This window comes from Equus przewalskii, chromosome 1 (genome assembly GCF_037783145.1).
Source record: "Equus przewalskii isolate Varuska chromosome 1, EquPr2, whole genome shotgun sequence".
In the NCBI taxonomy this organism is placed as follows: Eukaryota; Metazoa; Chordata; class Mammalia; order Perissodactyla; family Equidae; genus Equus; species Equus przewalskii.
Window position 1 is genome coordinate 94,369,709 of NC_091831.1, and position 21,278 is coordinate 94,390,986.

Genomic DNA, 21,278 nt, shown 5'->3' on the forward strand with positions numbered 1-21,278 from the left:
CTCGGCCAGGAGGAGGGCTGACCACCGGCAAACCCCCTTCCTTCCTCATCAGAGCGTTTCCCTTAGGATGTACTTTGACAGGAATGGGATCGCTAAGTCAAAGGGCATGTCAGACACTCTCATTTCTCTGATTAAAAAAATTAACAACGAAAAATAAACAATAATCCCCAAGGCAGTGAGGGCATTCCCTGTGGTCAGCTTCACAACCCAGTGGTGCAAAAGGTAAGCCGTTTCCTAGGTTGGAGTTGTGCCCACAGTTTTGTCTGAACTCAGCAGATTTTTCCCCTGTGCTTAGCTCTGATACACAATTACTGAATCTTAAGCTGCTGGACAGCTCTTCGACTGTAAACCCAGGCTTGATGAAGGTACAGTTCTATAGAAGGACTTGAACAATAATGCTCGCTTTGCTCATAAACTCACCCACAGCCTGGAGTTTGCCCACTAAAAGCAAAGGAGAGAACAGATGCGCCATTGGTAGGGAAAGTGGTGCCCAGCCCTTCTCCATGGCAGGAAAGCCTGCTAACATGGGGACGTTACAGTGCTAAACTCAGCGGTGCTCACACGCACACTCAGCCGGGAGCAGGACTGCCTTTTGGGAGATCTGGTCATCCCTCTGTTGTCCTGTAAGGGGCCCTTGCCACTGGCCTGGGCACTGGGCTACTTCCTCCTGATTCTCACCTCCTTCCAAAACCCCTCCCCACTTGACTGAGGACTTCCTTGGCACCCATATGCCTAGTGTGCAATCTATTAGTGACATGTATTTGTTGGTTTGCTGCTTTGTAAACACCATTCTGTTGTCATTAAGTGCTGTGAGGCCCTCAGATACAGACTATCTCTTATACCCAAACTGTAATAAAATGCTTGGTTGTTTTTTTTTCGGCTTTTTTGGTGAGGAAGATTGGTCTCAGGCTAACATCTGTTGCCAATCTTCCTCTTTTTGCTTGAGGAAGATTGTCGCTGAACTAACATCTGTGCCCATCCTCCTCTATTTTTTTGTATGTGGGACACCACGGCAGTATGGCTTGATGAGCGGTATGTAGGTTCGCACCCAGGATCCAAACCGGCGAACCCCAGGCTGCTGAAGCAGAGCATGTGAACCTAACCACTATGCCATTGGGCTGGCCCCCCCTTTCCTTTCTTGTTAAGCCCCACGAGGGTGGGGAACTTTTATGCCTTGTCCCCACTCCCTAGAAGGGAGTCTAGCTGAAGGGATCCATGAGTGAATGAATCTGCGGGTAATCTTCTGGCACCACTATTGGTCCCTGTCACCCTCCTGTCTGGTCGCAGTTCGCTGGGTGAAGTCATCATTGAGGCTTTTCACAATAAAGTTGCAGATGATTAACGAAACCAGAGTACGCAGATTGCCAGGGCTGGCCGGCCGCGGTTTGCTGAGGAAGCACGTCCAGCCGGCCCCACACCATGCGCTTCCAGGGCTCGCGCCCCTCCTTCAGCGGTCAGCACATCCTCCAAGGCAAGCTTGTCAGCAGCGGCTAGACTCTGTTCACTACAGCAAGCGGGCGCTGGCTTCTGCGCCTGAACTGGCTCTGGCTAGAGGGAGGTGCGCTACGGAGCCGAGAAGCCAGAGGGAGGGGACAGTCACTGACAAGCAGCTCTCTAGACTCAACCGGGAGGGATTTACCGGAAGCACGGACTCCCGTGTGTGTGGCCCTGCAAGGGGCGGCGAGCCCTCGCGGCTCCACCTCGGCGTAAAGGAAGCACGGCTGCCATCATCCCAGCGCCGAAAAGGCTCATGGCCCTCAAGCCTTGGCAGGAAAGAAAGGTGACACTGGTTTAAAGTAAGGCACTGTCCTTTGGTGAGCAGATCTCGTTAAAATGTTGAGGGGACCTGAGCCCTGGGCAGTGGCAGCAGAGAGAGGGGACGTGTCTCCCTGACCTGCCACCAGCTCCCTTGTGGGGCCACAGGTCTTAGCCCTAGCATCAGTTTTCTGTGCTCCAGAGGACAAAGCTGCCTCTCTCTTTCCTCGCTGCAGGAGCGTGATGTGACGATAGGTAATTGCAAGTATGAGCATCTTGAGGGTCTCAAAGAGGGCTGGTGTAGACGATGTCTACAAAAGGTATAGCACCTCACAGATCGTGATTTCCCAGCTTCTGACACCCCTGCCTTAGTCCACACATCTTGGTTCCCCGAACGTGAGCATCGTGTGCTTCTGCCAACAGCAGGTGGCGCCACGGCAGCAAAATGAAAGGAAGCCGTTGTCATTTGAGATGTTGCACATGGGAAAAAAAAAAGAAAACTAACTTGTCCTACATCCTCCCAGTTATCAAATCCGGGGCTCTCTGAACACAAAGTCAGTGCTCACGGTAATTTCAGAGCACTCGGTCTGGGAAGGGACTCCAGCGACGCCAACTGCACGGAGGATAGAAGGCTTGCCGAAAACTGGAGCATCCGTCAGGTGCGGGCAGGCAAGGTCCTCCTGCAGGGCCCTGCTCCCTTGAATCCTGTGGTAGGCCCCGTTTCCCCTCTCCATTATCCCAGTCACTGGTCAGGAGGGGACTTTGGTGAACTCTGGTTACATACTGGCCATGAGCTGGGAGTGAAATCTTCCGAGTAAAGCAGGGATGAAGGAACACGTCCTTTCAGCTGGCTCTCCAAGTGCCGAGGGGAGTGGAGGGGGATTCCCAACCGTCCCAAGGAGAGACGGGGGGACCACCCTGGGCCTGTAAGACCAGAGCCGGAGAGACCACTGAGGCGCCCGGCCCAATGACAGCTAAACGAGGCTAAACATCAGGAGCCACCTCTGAAATGTGTCCAAAGGCCAATTCCTGGCCTCAGGCCCAGATTCATGAATCAGAATCTCCACGGGTGGGGCCCAAGAAACTGAATTTATTTCTAACATGATTGCCCAGGTGAGTCTCAGTGAAGTGAGACAGTGACCAGCTCACCAGACCGGTCTTTGTGACCCACTGACCTACCCCACTGCCCATTTTACAGTGACTAGCAATGATAATGACAGTGACTACCAGCTTGCTACGTGCTGGCACTGTGCTAAGGCCTTCATATGCGTTCACTCCTCTCGCCCTCACAACGGCGCTATGAGGTAGCTACTATTTATTATTACTGTCATCCCCATTTTGCAGGTGAGGAAAACTGGAACCCAGGCCTTGGTCCTAGAAGTCAGGAAAGGTTCCATCAGGGATGTCTTTCACGCCTACTTTTGGGTACATTTAAATCCTTTGTGGCCACGTTAAGCCTCGTGGGCAGAGGCTGAATTCTAGGCCTGCATTTGTCCTTTGGATGTGCTGGCTTCAAACTCTAGTAACATATTTTTAGAAACAACATGGCCTCTATCCATCCGAAAATGATGAAATAGGTTTAAACTACACCATGAGAGATATGGGTGAGGCAAAAAGGAAGGATTCATTTATTACCTATAAGGACTGTTTGGCATTAGGCTGGATCAATAAGGGAGACTTTTTTACTTTCTTGTGTGATTTTGGATTTCTTCAAGAGATCTTTAATAATGGGTCATCTGCATTTGTAACAAAAGACATTATCATGAAGAATGAGCACAGGCAAATACATGAATGCATTTGAAGAGTCTGGAGAGATGTGTGCGAATGAGTGTGTGTGTAAGTGTGTGAGTGTGGTGACCCTCGAGAGCTCTGGGACAACACTGATCTTGAGGGGAGTCAGAGTGGACGATGATGCCCTCAGAGGACTCACCCTGCAGGGTCCTGCTGGCAGGAGACTAAGGGGCAAGATCAACCCTGACCCTTTGGTCATCTCCTGTGAGTGGATGTTGGGGATGCCTAAGAGAAGAATATTTGAAGGCGAGGACTCAGATTAAATGCTTTCTACAGATCCCTTCCAGATGCCATCTGACACTCACTCTTCTGTAGGGAGGAGGAACCTGGGATCACGAGGCCCAGCTCTCAGGTCCTGGTTTGCCCGTCTCCCGTGTCCTTCAGAAACCCACTGTCCGACAAAACTCCCAGAGCATCAGCACAGTGAGCCGCCTCACGGAGCCTCCGCAGGGAGACAGCGCTATTCGGGGGGACTGTGCTCAGCTACAGATCTGATCCCATAACACGGCCGCATTGCCCAGACTGAAGGGGTCTGAGAGGGCAACCCCAGTGTATGAAGTGGAAGCAAAACAAAGTGAATCCGAGACCCAGAAACTTCTGCTGGGTCTGCTACAGCATTTCCCCTGGTCTTCACGGACCAGCGTCTGGTGCACTGGGGCATCTCAATAAACAGGCACTAAGGGAAGGACCTGAGCAAAGAAAGGAGTGGGCGCATGTGTGGGGGTCACTCACCTCAGCGCGCTGTAGCCCTGACACACGCTGACGCAGCACAGCACCTTGTCTTGGTTTGTCTGAGTCTCCCCCAAGTATTTACACACGATGTTGCCGCCCAGGCTGAAGCCCACAACGACCAGCTGGGTCAGGGGGTACGTCTTCTTGATGTAGTTGACCATGGCTCCGAACTCCCAGGTGCAGCCTGTGGACAGAGTCAAGCCGCTCAATCACTTGAGGTGCAACAAGATCGGAGAAAGTGCAGGCTGGAGGGTTACTAAACGGGTGCCAAGATACTAACAGAGAGAGAGAGAGAGAAATACATATCTGTATGGCGTGTGTGTGTGGAGAGAGACAGACAGACACTTCTCCTGGGATACCTGGAGAGAAGTTTCCAGATGCCCCTCAGTATAAGAGGAAACATGGCCTTGGCAGTACCCATGAGGGGAGGTACCATGTTTAACAGGTGTGCACAGCTCCTTTCAAGGTGGCTGGTGAGAAACCCGTCTAGATGCTCATGGAAATCAAAACAGGTATTCAGGGCTCGCAGGAGCACATTTGCTCACACACAGATGCTAACAAAAGCAAGAGCAACACCTTTGGGATTAGCTTCTCAGGCTACAAAACAGGATGCGATACCCACGTGTACAAGGATTCACGGTGTTAAGAAAAGTACCAAGTGGATGTTATTTACAGGCTCTTCTTGTCAGCATGGGGGAAGGAAGGAAAGACAAACTTCAGTCCGGAGGGACGGGCTGGATGCTCTATAGACTAGGATAAAATGTTCTTGGTGACGTAAGGACAGGGTGCCAAGGGAGGCAGACCCATTCAGAGACACGCAGAGGAGCTTTCCCAGCGGAGAGCGCGTTGGGGCCTCGTTCGCCCAGAAGGGATGACCTCGGCTGGGGTCCCCTAGGGAAGCTGGTGAAGCCAGGTTATGTCTCAGCAGCTTTGCTAAGAGGAGGAGGTTATTGGCTGTAGGTGGGTGAAGAGATTTATCACATCCTTCTAAGACCCAACCCTGGCTCTTGAGGGAGCCAATTTAAAATCAAACCCAACAGGGAAAGTTAGGGATGTTGGCAAGAAGCATGTCCAAGACAGAGCAGCATGAGTAGAGTATGGCCTTACAGTGGAAACACACTGCTGACCTTGCACCAGCTCAGAAGTCTCGACATCCCTAACAGGAGCTGAGCTCCTTTCTGAACCAGCAAGCCGTAGGGGCACGGCCTTTTGATCCTGGGGCAAGCCCTCATTATATCCTCTTTCTCTTATATTGGGACGCAGCCTAAGCGAGGCCGGCACAACCCCACGCAGGGGTTCTCGAACTGCAGTGCGCATCGAGTCCCCTGGAGAGGGTGTTATAAATGGGCATTCCTGGGCTTCACCCCCAGAGAAGCTCATTCAGCAAGATGAGGGCCAGGCCCAGGAATCTGCATTAAAAAAAATTTCGAATAGCTAACTCATGCACATGGCACAAAATTTAACAGGCATAAAAGATGTGGTAAAAGGTAATTTCTTATACTCTTTTTAAAAATATCAATGGTAGCATACATATTGTTTAGTACCTTGCTTAGCTTTTTTTTTTAAACAGTGTCTCTTAGAAACCATTGCGTAACAATACACATAAAGCTGCCCTGTCGTTTTGTCTTTTTAACGAGGTATAACATACACTCAGGAAAGTGCACAATTGATGAATTCATACATGCTTACAGCCATGTAACCACTACCCAGATCAAGACGTGGAGTATTCCTGACACTCCGGAGGCCCCCTCACGCCTCTTTTCACACAATATCCCCTGGACTTCGACTAATGATCACAGTCACAAAGTGTTGGGAGCTCCTGAGGCTCAGAACGTGGCAAAAGATACTTAAGACTAAAGGCAAAGCTGGAGGCCGAGAGCTGCTCCCTCCCAGCGTGGAAAGACGCAGGTTTCCTTCACTCTGAGCGGGAAGTCTTTCTCTCCAGGGAGAATCAGACAGCTCCTGTTTTCTCCCTCCTGTGCCCAGCAGGCCTTGTGGCAGTTTGCAGGCCTCCAATAAACAGCTACTGACTTGAGTGGATCCTGACGGCCTCTGAACGGGTTCTGGTGACAGGCTCCCGAAGGAACCTTGAACTCTTGACTTTGGGATTTGAAATGCCAGCCTTTTGTCCCCACCTAGGCCATTCGCCCAAGTTTCTCTTTCTAAAAAGGTAGCAATGGAAGGAATATTGTACCTCCAGGGAATGCTGGCTTTAAAATGGGGAGCCGTGATGTGAGAGAGGGGGGTCTTCAAATGCACTCAGCTGCTATCACAGGCACTCGGTCACACAACAAATGAAAATTCAGAAATCCCATTAGAGACATCTGTTCACCTGCCTCAGGCCGTAAGGGGCCTTCCAGACATGGCCTGGATGAGGCAGCACGGCGTCCCGGCTGAGTGAAGGGCTCTGTGGTCGACCGCCTGGGCCTACCAGTTATTGGCCCCAAACACTGCCAACTTCCCTCTGATGACCAGCAACCCCCAGGGACAAGGACAATCTACAGCTTCCAGGTGCCCTGCTGGAGGCTCGGCATCCATAGGAACAGGAGGGGCCTGGGAACGGGTTCTTTTAACAAATACTCGACAACTTTATCTTTATCACGAGGGAACTCTGGGAGGTACTACGACCTTGGGCAAGTTACCCAACCATCTTGGGTCTGTTTCCCCATCTGTAAAATGGAGGTAATAATAGCAAATACCTCCTAGAGTTATTTGGAGGAGTCAGTAAGGTGACAAAGGTAAAGGGCTAAAACCAGGGCCTGGAACATGATAAGCATTTAATGTTAACTACTATTACGACTGTTAATTCCCTTTTCTTTTAAAAATATCATTTAAGTACAACCATGTTCATGGCAGCTTTGTTCACAATAGTCTAAAGGTGGAAGCAACCCAAGTGCCCATCAACAGTTGAGTGGATAAACAAAATGCGGTACATCCGTACAATGGAATATTATCCAGCCTTAAAAAGGAAGGACGCGCTGACACAGGCTACAACATGGGTGAACCCAAAGGACATTATGTTAAGTGAAATAAGCCAGACACAAAAAGACACATACTGTATGATTCCTCTTGTCTGAGGTATTTAGAGCAGTCAAATTCAGAGACAGAAAGTTGAAAGATGGTTGCAGAAGCTGGAGGGAGGGGAACGGGGAGTCGTTGTTTAATGGGTACAGAGCTTTGTTTTGCAAGATGAAAAGAGTCCTGGAGATGAGCTGCACAACAACGTGAATGCAGTTAACACTACTGAACTGTGTGCCTAAAAATGGTGAAGATAGGAAATTTTATCTTATGTGTATTTTACCACAATTAGGAAAAAAATCATTTAAACAAAGAATTGTAGCTTAACCCTTAAAAAGGCCCATCTAGATTTCTAGATTTTTCTCCAAAGCAGTGTTCTTCAATCTGACCGCACATTAGAGTCACCTGGGGATCTTGTAAAACAGTAACAACAAACACTGATGCCTGGGCCCCCCATGGACTAATTAAATCAGAGTATCTGGGGCTGGGACCCAGGCATGGATGTTCTTTTGCAAGATTCCCAGGTGAGTCCAAAGTGCAAGCAGGGCTGAGAACCCCTGGTCGAAGGACCAATGATCTCTCCGGCTCAGACGGATGCGGGGAAGCATTTTTTGAGGCACGCTGTCCCATGCTGTCTCTGGAAGCTCTCTTCGCAGACTTCTTTCCTTTCCACTTGCAGTAAACAACCTTCACACATGGGGGCGCTGCCCTGCCTCTGCATTGGGGTTATACATCACCGCAAGAATGATGCTCCAGCCACGTGGTCCTCAAAGTATGGACCCTGGACGAGCTGCATCAGCACTGCCCGGGGACCAGTTCCAAACGCATGTTCTCGGGCCTCTTCCCAAACCTACTGAATCAGAAACTCGAGGGGTGGGGCCTGACCAGAGGGCCTGTTACGACACAGACGGCTGGGCCCCGCCTGCAGAAGTTCTGATCCAGAGGTCCGGGTGGGCTGAGAATCTGCGTTTCTAACAAGTTCCCAGGTGATGTTGACGCTGCTGGTCCGGGGACCGCACTTTGAGAACCACTGTCCTAGTTGACAGGAAAGCTGGAATGAAACCTCAATTTCCTGTTTCTTTTGTCTTGTAAAAGGGCAGTTCGAAAAGATGCTTCCTATCACTCATAGTTAAATAAAAGCAAACTAAAACGACAATTAGAAGTCATTTTCCACTGCCCATATTAGAAAAAAAAGAACAAGTTTGCCAATACCCAAGACTGGGGAGGGTGTGGGTGACAGGTCCTCTGGCCCATCCACAGAGTGTGCACTGGGATAGCCCCTAGAAGGCAATGGGGTTACAACATCTGCTAATGTTTTTAAAAGGACAAACTTTGGTCCAGGAATTCCACTTGGGGGACTTTATGCTGCACATGTGTGCAAAGATGTGTGCAGGTGTGTGCAAAGATATGTACGAATATTCACTGCAGTGCTGTTTGTAGCAGCAAAGAATCGGAAACAACCTAAATGTCCGTCAATGGAGGACTCGTTAAATTGCTGTGAAAAAGAACAGCATAGGGGCCGGCCTGCTGATGTGCAATGACTTCGAGCCATCTTAGCCAGGGACAAGAATGAGGGCGGAGCGGCGGGGGAGGCCCCATCTCGGTGCACTTGTGGGATTATATGCGCACACATATCTGACTGAACATTCGCTGAAGAACTGTGCCCAAGCCATTTTCTGGAGAGGAGATTCGGGGGTCTAGGGTGGGAGGGAGATGTAGTTTGACTCACTGCATGTAGATTTTCGCCCTGTTTGAATGTTTTTACTATGTATATATGTTACTACTTCAATAAAAATCCAGCCAGTTTAAAAATCTAGTGAAAATGCAGAATAAAAAAGATGTTTAAATCCCCTTCGATCAGTTTCAACAATGCTCAGTACACCCGACATCCCCCTCACGCTGGAGCAGTGGGTTTGCAGCCTGGGGTCGGGGGGCATTATTTGCAGTAAGAAACGCTAGTGAGGGACTTATTTTCAATTGTTACCAAAATTTTTACTTCTCCACCATTTCCCTGAGGTTCTGCCTAATTTTGTTTATGCCTTGGCTAATTATTTATATCTTTACGTTTTGTTCTAACATTGAATGAGCCTCATTAGATTGTAAACTCCAAAAAGCAAAGATGCTCTTGGTCTCATTCACCACTGTATCCGTGGGCCCAACGCCTACTGGGCACACAGTCAGTACGACCTAAGCGAATGGAGGAAGCTCGATGCACCACGTCCCAGGCTCTGTACTAGGAACCTAAACACAGGCGAGGAAGCAGGTTGAAAGGGAGGAAATGACTCCCCCAACGTCACACGGTGAGTGAATGGCAGCGCGGGACTCTGGAGCCGTGTCTGACCCCAAGGCCCACTCCTTTGCCTGGCCTCCCAGATCTACAGCATAGGAATGCAGGGATTAACTATTTAATTGTTAAACGTCTTACTTGCTTGCCCTCTGATTCCTTTTACACGCATCTACCTTCACCCAGGTTTGAGCCTAAGTATTGGAGACCTGGAGCAGATGCTCCGATGACACCGGGCAGCTATGAAACTGGATTGGCTGCGCTGCCGAGGAGCAATTACAGCTAACTGTGCAGGTACCTTGGGAACCTCAGTTTCATTAAATACGAACACGTCTGCTTTGGATAAAGGCCAGCCCTGCCTAACACTGGACGAGCCGTTGGACAAGCCGTGTCTTGTGAAGAGCTGCCATCTCTCCCAGGCAAGAGGGGCAAGGATGCGGGTCTGCCCAGCCCCGGGATGGGCCTTCCTGCTGGGATCTCCACCTGACAGCAGTTACGACATGGGCGGTGATGGTGGCCCCTCCCTGGGCTGTTTTACTCAGAGCTACGGCAATCCGTTTTTTAATACTAGGAGGATTTTAATGAGGTTCCACGTATTTAATCCTCATGGGATTAGCACCAGTAACAAGATTAAGGTATCTAATTTTGCCAGCAGCTTTTCAAGACAAGATGAAATATGAGACGCTAACTTGGCCTTCCAGAGATGACTACTACATGGCCATCTTGGAAAGGCAACCTGCTGAGACCAGAAAAGGCCTTTCTCCTTAACCTCTCGCCCGGAGGCAAAGAGAAGGCTGAGGCTGCCTGAAAGCTACTGTTTCATAAGCCATTTCCTCAAACGGCACCAACATGACTAAGCAGACTCAGATGCAGGGACCAGAGACTTGGTGTTCCAAGAGACAGAGCCCTTGAGTCACCTGTCTCCTCCACGCCAGGCCTGCGCCTGGCACACGGTGGGTGTGCCACCAGGGTTAGCCGGGTGAGAAGGAAGTTTGAATCGTGTGGAATGAAAGCACAGAGTACCAGCTAGCGTAACGTGCAGGGGCTGGGAAAGAATTACCCAAACAGCTTTCCCACTAAATTTAATCCAGGAGAATGATCGGGTCAGGCAACAACCTGGCTCGCTGGTGGGCAGCTGGCGGCCTAGCAGCCCCTCTCGTTTTCAGAGGGAAGGCCTGTGAGTCATTTCTCAGAGCTGTGGGGAGGCCACTGCACAGCTGAGTCACCCAGGGGAGGGAACAGCTGCGGAAACAAAACAAGAGCCCTCTTTGCCTGTGACTTTAGGTGGCCTTGTCCTTGTCTCTGAAACAAAGATTTTCACAAATGACTGCATTTAGCTGTTTCCTCAGGTACAGGATGCCTAAAGTAACCTCCTGTGGCTGAAGGTTAAGGATTGGGATCTTACCCTTACCCTGAGGGTGCAGACCCTGTCTGCCTCTCCACAGTCCTGCTCTTGAGATTACTTCCCATCACAGTCCCTCGACTGGCCCCTGGGCACCACCTCAGCGCTCGGTGACTCTCGGCAGATGTTCTTGTCAGATGTTTTACGAAGAGGCTGGAGCTTCTGCAAATTCACCTCCTTCACCCCCCACTCTCCCTCTCTCTTCACCGTCTCCTCTTCCTCCCCCCTCCCCACTGTGTCTTTTTGCCATTTGAACACTCGACTGTCTGTCTCAGAGGCAACAGGATTCATGGTTTCATCTGGAATCATGAACACGATTCAAAATTGAGTCTGCATCAGTTAAAATGGCAGATATGAGAAGCTCACAGAAACATCTAGTTCAGGATCTAATCAAATATCCCCAGATACATTGAGCAGTAAAAACAAAAGAGAAGTTCCTTAAAGATCACTGTCTGCAACTCCTTATGGCAAGACGTCCCGGATCACGGGTGACCTCCACAGCATGCTCTATAGCAGGGTGACCACGCATCCTGGTTTGCCTGAAGTGTGCTGGAGTTTGTCTGTTATTCTGATGCTGATGATGTTATCAGTAAGGTCCTCTTTCACTCTCAAAGGCGTCTCAGTTGGGACGCTAAACTATATGGTCAGCCAGGCACAGGGACTCCTGCCCTCCCAAGAGTGAAATGCTGCCCTCTAAGCAAGGCGAGGTTTTCAGATCTCACATCAAGGTTCCAACAGTTAGCTTAAAGAGCAAAAAATTCCAGTATTACACTCCGTTGGACATTAACGAGCTCCTTCTCCAAGCAAGAGAAGATGATGCTGCGACGTCAGGGACCTCTTCTCAGCTTGATGTCTCGCGCCAGAAGTCGTGTGTTTGGAACCAAGGGAAGGGCCGGCTCCCCTGCTTAAACTCACAGGGAAAGGTACTTTAGATCTTTCGAGACCATTGCAAAGCCAGAAGGCGCTAGCTTGGTGTTCGGCCGTAAGTTCCCAGGAGGGTCACAGTCCTAAGGGACTCAGTCACCTCGTGGGGGCCAAACCTGGGTTGTTATTTTTATTCCTTTCATCTGACACAGAAGAAACTTTTAAAAACTCCCAATTTTTTTCTCTCTTTGAATCAAGATCAAACTCATGGACCCTTTGTCACCTGGCTCTTCACTTTCTGGATGTAAGACTTCAGGAGTCAGTCTTAGAACTGGAGGTCAGAATAACCACAACTGGATAATTCTGGTCTTCAGTGCATTTCCTTGGCTGGCAGACTCCATCCAGCTCTACTTTGCTCTGAACATGACACTGGGCTGAGGAGACAAGGCATTTAGCCAAAGACAGAAAGACGGAGCAGAATGTTTCTTGAATTTACTGGTCTCCTGCAGCATCATTGACAAAAATACTCATATTCCAAACAATGTCTGGGTTAGAAAATGAATTAAGTCAATAAAGAGCAAGCCAACATGTCTACTGCCGCAGTGTTCCCATTAAAGATTAGGCTCTTTATAATAAATACACTTCCAAAAATCTTCAAGACTTCTACAGCTTCCTTCATTTCCAAGTGTTACGCATTGATCTTATTCACATGACTGGGCAGTGGACCCGGTTGGATACAGTAGAATACTCTATTTCACTAAGAAATTTATTTAAAAGATGGATACATTTCACCCTTGTGGGTTCCACTAGTCATCCTGAAAGTTTCACATTTTGCATTTAGTCAGATTAGCTAATATTATTTAATTTAATTCATCAAAAGGGAAAGATTTCATATTTGCTACTTTGAAAAAAATCTATGAAGTGTATGATGCAGGCAGTGAGGAATTTTTTAAAAAAATAAAACTTTTCAGAAAGTTTAAAATATAGCTAATAGAGCAGGTACTACAATAAAGACAACTTGCCAGCACTGACTGTAAGAGTTGACTCTGAATTTAGAAGCCCGTGGCTTTGAGCTGGAGGCGTGTGACCTGGCCCCAGGGACCGCGAGATCTGACAAGCAGCCAATCGTGAAGGCTGTGCAGCTGGAAAGCGAGCACTGCCTCCTTCAGAATAACCACCAGGGCCTGACCGTCCCCTTGAACAGTCACAACTCAGACCAAGCTCAAAGAAGAGAATTTTATGCTCAACAGGCAAAGCTGCTCAAATGGGCCCTTGCAGAAGCTCATAGGCAGTCAGCTGGGCGGAGTTGCTGTGGAGGCTCGAGCAGTTGACTGTTCGAGTAAAGTTTCGCACTTTCTCTTCTCAGTTGGCTCACAGAAAACACAAAGCGAGACAGAAAGACTAATGAGGACAATAATCACTGCCATTTACCGGCATTTGTGGGACTCCATGCTACACACTTCTATATCAACGCTACCTATCTCAACACCCTTTGTGAACCAGGCCTTCAGAGTCCCATCTGCTGGACTCTAAAACACAGGCTTTTCCTCAGGCAGGCATTTCATGAGCTTCAATCCCAAAGTGATAGACTAGACGCAGGAGATTAACAAAAAATAATGTAAAAATTGAAAACTAAAACCTGGTCCCTGTCCTTGGAAAGGTTGCTGTTGGTAAACACTCGTTTTGGACAAACCCAGCCAACAGGTTCGGACGGACGGGGACTGCTCCCCCGCTCCTCCCTGGATGGTGGGCTGCTCCTCACCAGACTGGAGCTTCAGGATGCCCACTGCATTCTCACCACAGGGCCTGGCCCCAGGAAGGCCTGCAGGATGTGGGATGAACAAAAACCAGAGCCCAAACTCGCCAGGCCTATTTCTGTGGCTCTGAGGAGTTTCTGGTTGCTCTTTTGCCTTAAACCTAAAATGTGTCTGACTGGGAACTACTTCCTCACTCCTGAGAAGCATCGGCAGGACGCGCCCTCCTAGACGGGAAGGCGATGGAGCCTGGTGTCCAAGAGCACGATCTCCAGGACTAGGCTGCTGGGCAGGAAACCGGAGCGCCCACTCATCAGCTTTGGAACCGGGAGCAAGTCATTCAACCTTGCTGGGCCTCAGCTGTCAAAGGGGATGGCTGACTTAACAATCCTACAAAGAACTTAGAACAGAGCCTGGCACACAACCAACGCGAGCTAAGCTATAGCTACTCACAAAAGCAGTAATGAGCACTACCACCGAAGCGGGGAAAAATCTGAAATGCTCAAATATCTCCCTGCCCTTCTGTGTCCTGATGCACAATATCCTCAACAGGAAACGAACACTACAACAGCGGCCGTATTGAGTTGGGGTTAAGAATCAGTTTGAATGCTGCTTCTGCCACTTACTAGTTGCGTGACCCCGGGCAGGGCGCTTAACCTCCCTAAGCCTGTGAGGGGGACACTAACAGCCCCTCCCACGCAGCGGCGGGGACCAAGTGAAGACAGGCCCGCGAACACGTGGGGCGCGCCTGGCCCTCGTCTGCGGGAGATAAATGACACCTGCGGCCAAGCAGGATCGTCCTGAATGAGTTTATCTTTCCAAGGAAGCACAAAGGATTCTAAGTCACAAGACTGCATAATTATCCACTCAGGAAATTCTTCTGCTCAAGAGAGATCTGTTTTCAACAATTTCTAATCACATCAGCAAAGATGTCCAATAACAACAGATTAGTGCTGATGTGGGTTGAAACAGAGTTAGTCTGAGAAGTGGGAAAACTTCTTTTACAATTTTCTCAGAAAGAGAGATCTGAGGGGGGTGCCTACAGGCAAAGAAGAATGTAGGGCTTCGTGTTAACACCCTCTTTAGTTTTCCTCTGGTCAAGATCAGTTTCCAAAGGCCAGGGGGGTACTCACAGCGACTGGAAAGCCTGGCATCTGCTCAAGGGCGACGCGGCGTGCACGACGCAAGGCTTGCATAGCCGTAAGGCACGCCTGTGTGAGACGCGCGGGTGTGCAAAATGTCACCTTACATGCACAGCCTGGCATTTCACACCCTCCCCTGGGTCCTCATTCAGTCACCCTGATGGGGTGAGCACCTTCTCTGGGCCAAGCAGGATTCCAGGCACTGGGGAGCTACAGCAGGCGGCACAAAGACCACTCGCTCTTGTGGAGTGGGCTTTTGGGATGGAGAGACAGGTAATAAGCACGCGAACACATACAGCATTTCATCAAATCATAAGTACCTTGAAGAACATAAAGAGGGGGATTAGACAGAGAGCGGCTAGGGGATGGGGGGTCGAGGAAGGGCTCTCTGAGAAGGTGACGTCATGCTCGAGACCCAAATGATGAGGAGAAACCAAGTGAAGACCAGAGGAGGCCTTCCAGACAGAAACTGGGCAGACCTAGGATTAGCAGGCCCCTCAGGCCAGTGCCTGGTGCTCAAACACGCCCCAGGTGTGCTATGGCATGCCCTGGGGATCTAGAGCCCCCTTAATGTCACATCCAGGCACCCCTCGGAGGAGGCTGACTTGGTTGGGGGCCTATTAAAAGTGAAGGGAAAAGATCTAAAGGGGGCTTAAGAAACCTATCCCCCAACTGCAATATATGGACCTGATTTAGATCCTGAACTGAGCAAACTGTAATTAAAAAGGAAAAACGGGCTGGCCTGGTGTTGTAGTAGCTAAGTTAGTGTACTCTGCTTTGGCAGCCCAGGGTTCGCCCCAGGCACGGACCTACACACCACTCATCAAGCCATGCTGTGGTAGCGGCCCACAAAGAAAACAGAGGAGGACTGGCACAGATGTTAGCTCAGGGCCAATCTTCCTCACCAAAAAAAAAAAAAAAAGGAAAACAAAGAAGTCAGTTGGGGAAACTGAATGGTACTAAGTAGTACTGTTAAGTGTTTTAGGTGTGATGATGGTACTGTGCTTATGTTTACGTTATGGGCTGAATCGTGTCCTCCTGAAATTCATATATTGAAGTCCTAACACCCAGTACCTCAGAATGTGACTGAATTTGAAGAAAGGGCCTTTAAAGAGGTAATTAAGTTAAAATGGGGTCATTAGGGTGGGCCCTAATCCAACATGACTTGTGTCCTTACAAGAAGAAGAGATCAGGACACAGAGAGAGAGACACACAGACATGGACGCACAGAGAGATGACCACTCTTTGAAGACATGGAGGAGACGGCCATCCACAAGCCAAGAGAGAGGCCTCAGAAGAAACCAACCCCGCTCACGCCGTGAACTTGGACTTCCACCCTCCAGAACCGTGGGAAAATCATGTCTGTAGTTTAAGCCCCCCAGACTGCGGTATTCTGTTTAGCAAACTAAAACAGTTTACAGAGAATCCCTGTATCTTAGCCTTACGCACTAAAATACCACAGACGAAATGACAGGCTGTCTGGGACTTGCTCCAAAATCATCTTTGAAAGGGGAGAGAGGAAGGGGGTGGTTTGCAGATGAAACAAGATTGGCCACAAGCTGAGTAACTGTCGAGGTTGAGAGATGGGTACACAGGGTTTATTCTAAGTTCGTTTTACTGTTCTCTCGACTTGCATATATTTTGAACATTTCTATAATAAAAAGTTTTTCAGAAACTGAAGAGGAAACAAGGAATGTGTAAGACCTGCATCTGAGGCTCTCAACCCTGGGGGTGCTTTAGACTCCCCAGGGGCTGGGCCCTGGGCATCAGTATCTTTTAGAAGCAGCAGGGGGAATGCTAATGTTGATAACCATTGAACTACACAAAAGAACTAGAAGTTCTTTATGGGAGAAACTAAGGACGACCTGAAGGAACAGACTGTATGTCCTGCAGGAAAAAAGTAAACACTATAAAAATAAACTGTTCCAAGTTAATTTCTACATTAAAACTCCTATTCAAAGATGGTGATGCATTGTGCTAGCGTTCACCAATATCTACTTTCCCTCCCTGGGGAGGACGCTTCTCCTTCACCCCACCGAAGCCGGGCTTGGCCGTGTAACGTGCTTTGGCAGTAAATCACGACCAGGAGTGACCTCCATCATTTCCAGGCAGAAGGTTCAAGAGCCACATTCTTTCCACTTTCTGTGACGTGGGTAACATTCCAGCTGGTGGCTGCTCCATTGGCGTGGGTCCTTAAGTGAGGACGGTGATGGTGGGGACATGGAACCCCCAGCCAACCATGATGGATGTGTAGAGTGAGGGAGAAATAGACCTTTGTTTTTAAACCACTGAGATATGGGGTTGTTTGTTCCTGCAGCATAACCTAGTCCATCTTGACTGAGAGAAATTCAGCGCAGAACTTGACAAAATAATTCTAAGATTCAACTGAAAAAAATACATAGGCAAGGAGACAAAAGCACACTCAAGAAGCAACGAGCCAGGGTTAATTCTAGGAGACACTGGGCCATATCACAAAGCAGCAATCATTATAAACCAATAATAATACCAGGTATAGAAACAAAAGTCAACAAATATATTCGTACTTAAGTATAGAAAGCCCATAAACAGACAGCTAGACACTTAAGAATTCAACACATGATTAACTGTGCTGAAGGTTTTCAATTCTAGCATGTTGACTGTCGAGCTGCCTCAGTTTACCAGTCAAGAGAAATAAAGATGGGCTGTGCCCTAAGGTACTAGGCCATCTTTGTTGAAGGACTGCTCCTTATTCACCAGTCCAGGGAAACGTTTATTAAAAACACATTGTTTTAAACTAAAGTCACATCAGTAGCATCTAAGGAAACACTAACGCTGTGTCTAGCTATTTTGAAGATACCAAAGATGTGTTAGTTCGGATTTCAACAAAGTGTCTGAATTCTGGATTTTCGATCTTTTTAAGCTCACATCTGTTTGACCTTATCACCCAACGGTTTAAAAATGCGCTTCAACAGTTAAAAGATGTAATGATAAACAAAAAGACCAAATACCACAGCTCGAAAAGTCACCCATCTCTTCCGGGTCACCTGTCTTTCTGGAGAAATACTAAAGTCTAACAACTACGGGAATCCACTTCCAAAATTCTGAGGAAACAAACCGTAACAACCACAAATAAAAGGGAACAGTTAAATTCCTTTGAAAAACTTGGGAGCTGGGCTCTCCCTAGATGGATTCGCCTCGCCCCATGGATTTTCCTCACTCAGAATCTGCTCACCAGCCCAGACACCCACTTAAAAGGCAGCTGTGCAGGATGCTTTTCCCCACAGCCCACTCCTCTCTGTTTGGGAGCTCCAACCCATCCTCCCCTGGGGGACCCAGAACGAATGCTCTTCCTGGAAGAATCCTTCCTTTTGCAACACAACTCCTTGCCTGTGGAGACAGGCTGCTTTTTCCATGCTGCTGCCGCACGCTCGCCAGACCCCCACTCATCACACCGTATCGTAATTATTTATGGATATTCCCATCTTCCTCTGCAGAACACATTTTACTAATCTGGGCCACACAGAGCCTGGCTAATCCCTCACTACCATTAACAGATCTTCACGTATTTGAACGAGAATAAACCAAACATTTAATAAATGGTTACTGTATGTTAGGCACTCAACTGTCTGCTAAGTCCCTAGTAACCCACGTTTAATTGTAAAATTACAACCCCTATGTTGCAGTTGAAGAATCTGGAACCAAGGTTAAGCAAACTGCTCAAGACCACACAGCCGTCAGTGGCAGGGCCGCGGTATGCTCTGTGACCACGTCCCACACTGAGCTTGCTCTTCTCTGCTCCTTCAGCCATTAGACTCCCCGACTCGTGTGTGAAGGCCGCCCAATCTCGTCTCCTTTCCCGGCAGCCCGAGCACAGCGCCGGGGGTCGGGGTGGGACCACACAGAACCAGCTCTTCTACTGCGGGTCTGGAGGCTGGGGAGCCACATCCAGGCTCGTGTCTCAGCTTTTCTACTTCCTCAGCTCTTCCACGTCTACTTACTTCTTCTACTCTACGTCTTGCCCAGGTCACTCAACATCTCTGTGCCTCGTTTTTTCCCATCAGAATTGTACTGTCTCGCGGCTGCTGTGGAGATTAAAGGCATTATGTCTGTGTGAGACACCAGCCCTGTAGGGCGCACTTCGAGTGCCCTCACCAGCATCTCTCGCCTTGTTGTTGGCACACCATGCTGTTAGTAGTCCCAAGTCTCTGTTCTGGGCCCTGCGGCCAAGCCAGGCCTCAGCATTCTCTTCTTGTACAGACAGACTTTTATATCCACGGACAAGACCTTATAATCATTCCCCATTACTTTCATTTTTGTTAGCTTTTTCCTGTTTCTGCCTTTTGGACCCAAACCTGTCTCCACACACTCACTAATCTCTGCCTGTGTTATCTGTAAATCTGGACCTTTACCCGTATCTTCAAGCCACTGACCACACTGTTGAACTGAATAGTCTGTAAAATGGGTGTCTTTGGGTGTGGGAGTGAGCGCAGAGGAGGAGCGGGCTGCGGAGCACGCAGCCTGGCACAGAGCAGGCACACCTGCTCACGCTTCCCACCCACGGCCCTCCCTCCTCACCCTTACACGTCTCCAGTGACAGGAGAAACTGCAACAACCTTGCTGGAGGACAACCGGACATTATGTACAAATACGCATAAAAAAATGTCAGCTTCGAAATTCTGCTCCTGGAAATTAACTCCAAAGAAGTCATTAAAGAGAGGAAAAAATTCCATGTAGAGTTATTTATAGCATTGTTATTTAAAATGCTGAGAAACTTTAAATAACCTAAATGGCGTACAAAGAGGAATGGTTAAACAAACTACAACACAGTTTAATAGCAATAGTAATAATAGCAATGTGGCTCCTAAGAAAGATTAAATATAATGTCCATGCATCTTTATGTTAGTGAATATAAAGTTATTTAAATAAGTCACCATAGATAAACACACTACGACTGCACCTAAAAAGAAACTATGTGCACATAGATAAAGATCAAATGGGAGGATGAAGAAATAGAAATAAATTATAGTTATGGTGAGATTATAGATCTAATTTTCAGTTGTTTCCCATGAAAACACATTATAATTGATTGGGTTATAAACATTCCAAATGTTTGTACATATACAGACACATATTTTGTGTGTTTATTATTTAGTGTGCATGAATAATCTGAAGGGGAGTTAAGGAAGAATTGAGAAGGAGTGGTCCAGAAGACAGAGCCTTAGCTAACACAGGACTTCCATGAAAGGCAAGAAGCATTTGTCTGAGATTCACTTCCTGTTCTCAAGGAACTTGAAATCCAATGAGTGGTTCATGTGCCAGATTCCCTTCCCACAGACATTCCCCCGCCTCGTCACAACCCTTGCTTGCCAGTCACAAGAGTCCTGAGGAATGAGTGTCAGGATGGCATAGCGGTGAAGGGCATCAGCTACCCAATCTACCTGGCTCCCAGCCCTGCTCTGACACTTAACAGCCAGGCGACCGTGGGTAAGACTGTCCCTGTGAGCCACAGTTTCCGCCTCTATGAGATGGAACAAGATGGGGTGGTTACAGTGCCCATGTGAAAGGCTGATGTGAGGCATGCCATCATAAATGCCCAGGACAGTCGGCTCCTGTTCTAACTGTGTGCCCCACCATCTCCTGCAGATGGGTATAAATTCTAAACTTAGAAAACTAAGGCAGAAGCAGAAAGGGCAGTGCACTTGCGGCGAGAACAGAAAAAGCTGGGACTCCACTTGGCCACGTCCCATGCTTACTTACCGTAGGTGAACATGCGTGGAGAGGTCAGTTCAATGTTGGGCAGGGCGCCCAGGTGGTTCAGCACGGCGCACCGGTAGCCATTTTTCTGGGCGTAGTCGACAAAGGTTCGGATGTACTGCTTCTCGCTGTGATTGGCAATTCCAGGACAGATGACCATGGTGACGTCATCTACAGGGTAGAGAAAGAGATACCGACACATCCAATAAAGAGTGACATGTAAATGGACACAATTATACTCTGCTGGCTTAGAAAATGGTGGGAGGGAATTTAACATCCATCTTTTCGCTCAATTCTTTGGGGAAGAATATCTTTCTCTTCCAGCTGGAGCTGTCTACATCAGTGCTTCTCCAACTACTTATAGTGAAGAGTCGGTTTTTAAAATTTTCAATCCATCATGGACAGACACTTTTGAAAAGTACAATAAAAATTAATTACAAGAAAAATGAAACAAAACTATCGATTTCACTTTTTATTATTAGATTCAACAGATATAAAATTACTCTGTGGAATTGCTATACAGGTTTCTGAACATTACTCTTCTATATGAAATTCTGTATGAATGAATGAATGAATGGAAAAATAAAAAGTACTGTTTGCATAGATCTCTCTGATCTAGTAATTTCACTTTCCAGTATTTATCCTAGAGATATACTTGTTCATTTGCAAAACTATATATATACAGTATAGACTATAACGGCAAAAGAGTGAACATAATCTACCTGTCCAGAAATAGGGGTCTAGTTAAATAAACTATTGCACATCCAAGTGATGAAATGTTATGTAGCCCTTAAAAATAATGA

The 21,278-nt window shown here is 48.1% G+C and overlaps 1 protein-coding gene across 2 annotated transcripts in view; it reads right to left on the minus strand.

Moving 5' to 3' along the window:
- ABHD2 (abhydrolase domain containing 2, acylglycerol lipase) overlaps positions 1–21,278 on the minus strand; it is a 96,312-nt gene that overhangs the window by 19,628 nt on the left and 55,406 nt on the right. For both annotated transcript variants that reach the window (XR_011539639.1, XM_008525427.2), the window contains exons 5-6: positions 20,479–20,646; positions 4,279–4,462 (exon numbers count right to left, since the gene is read on the minus strand). Coding sequence is in view for 1 of the 2 variants with exons in the window: in XM_008525427.2 (XP_008523649.1) it covers positions 4,279–4,462; positions 20,479–20,646 (352 nt within the window). In the remaining variant the exon portion in view is untranslated. The remainder of the gene's footprint in view (positions 1–4,278; positions 4,463–20,478; positions 20,647–21,278) is intronic.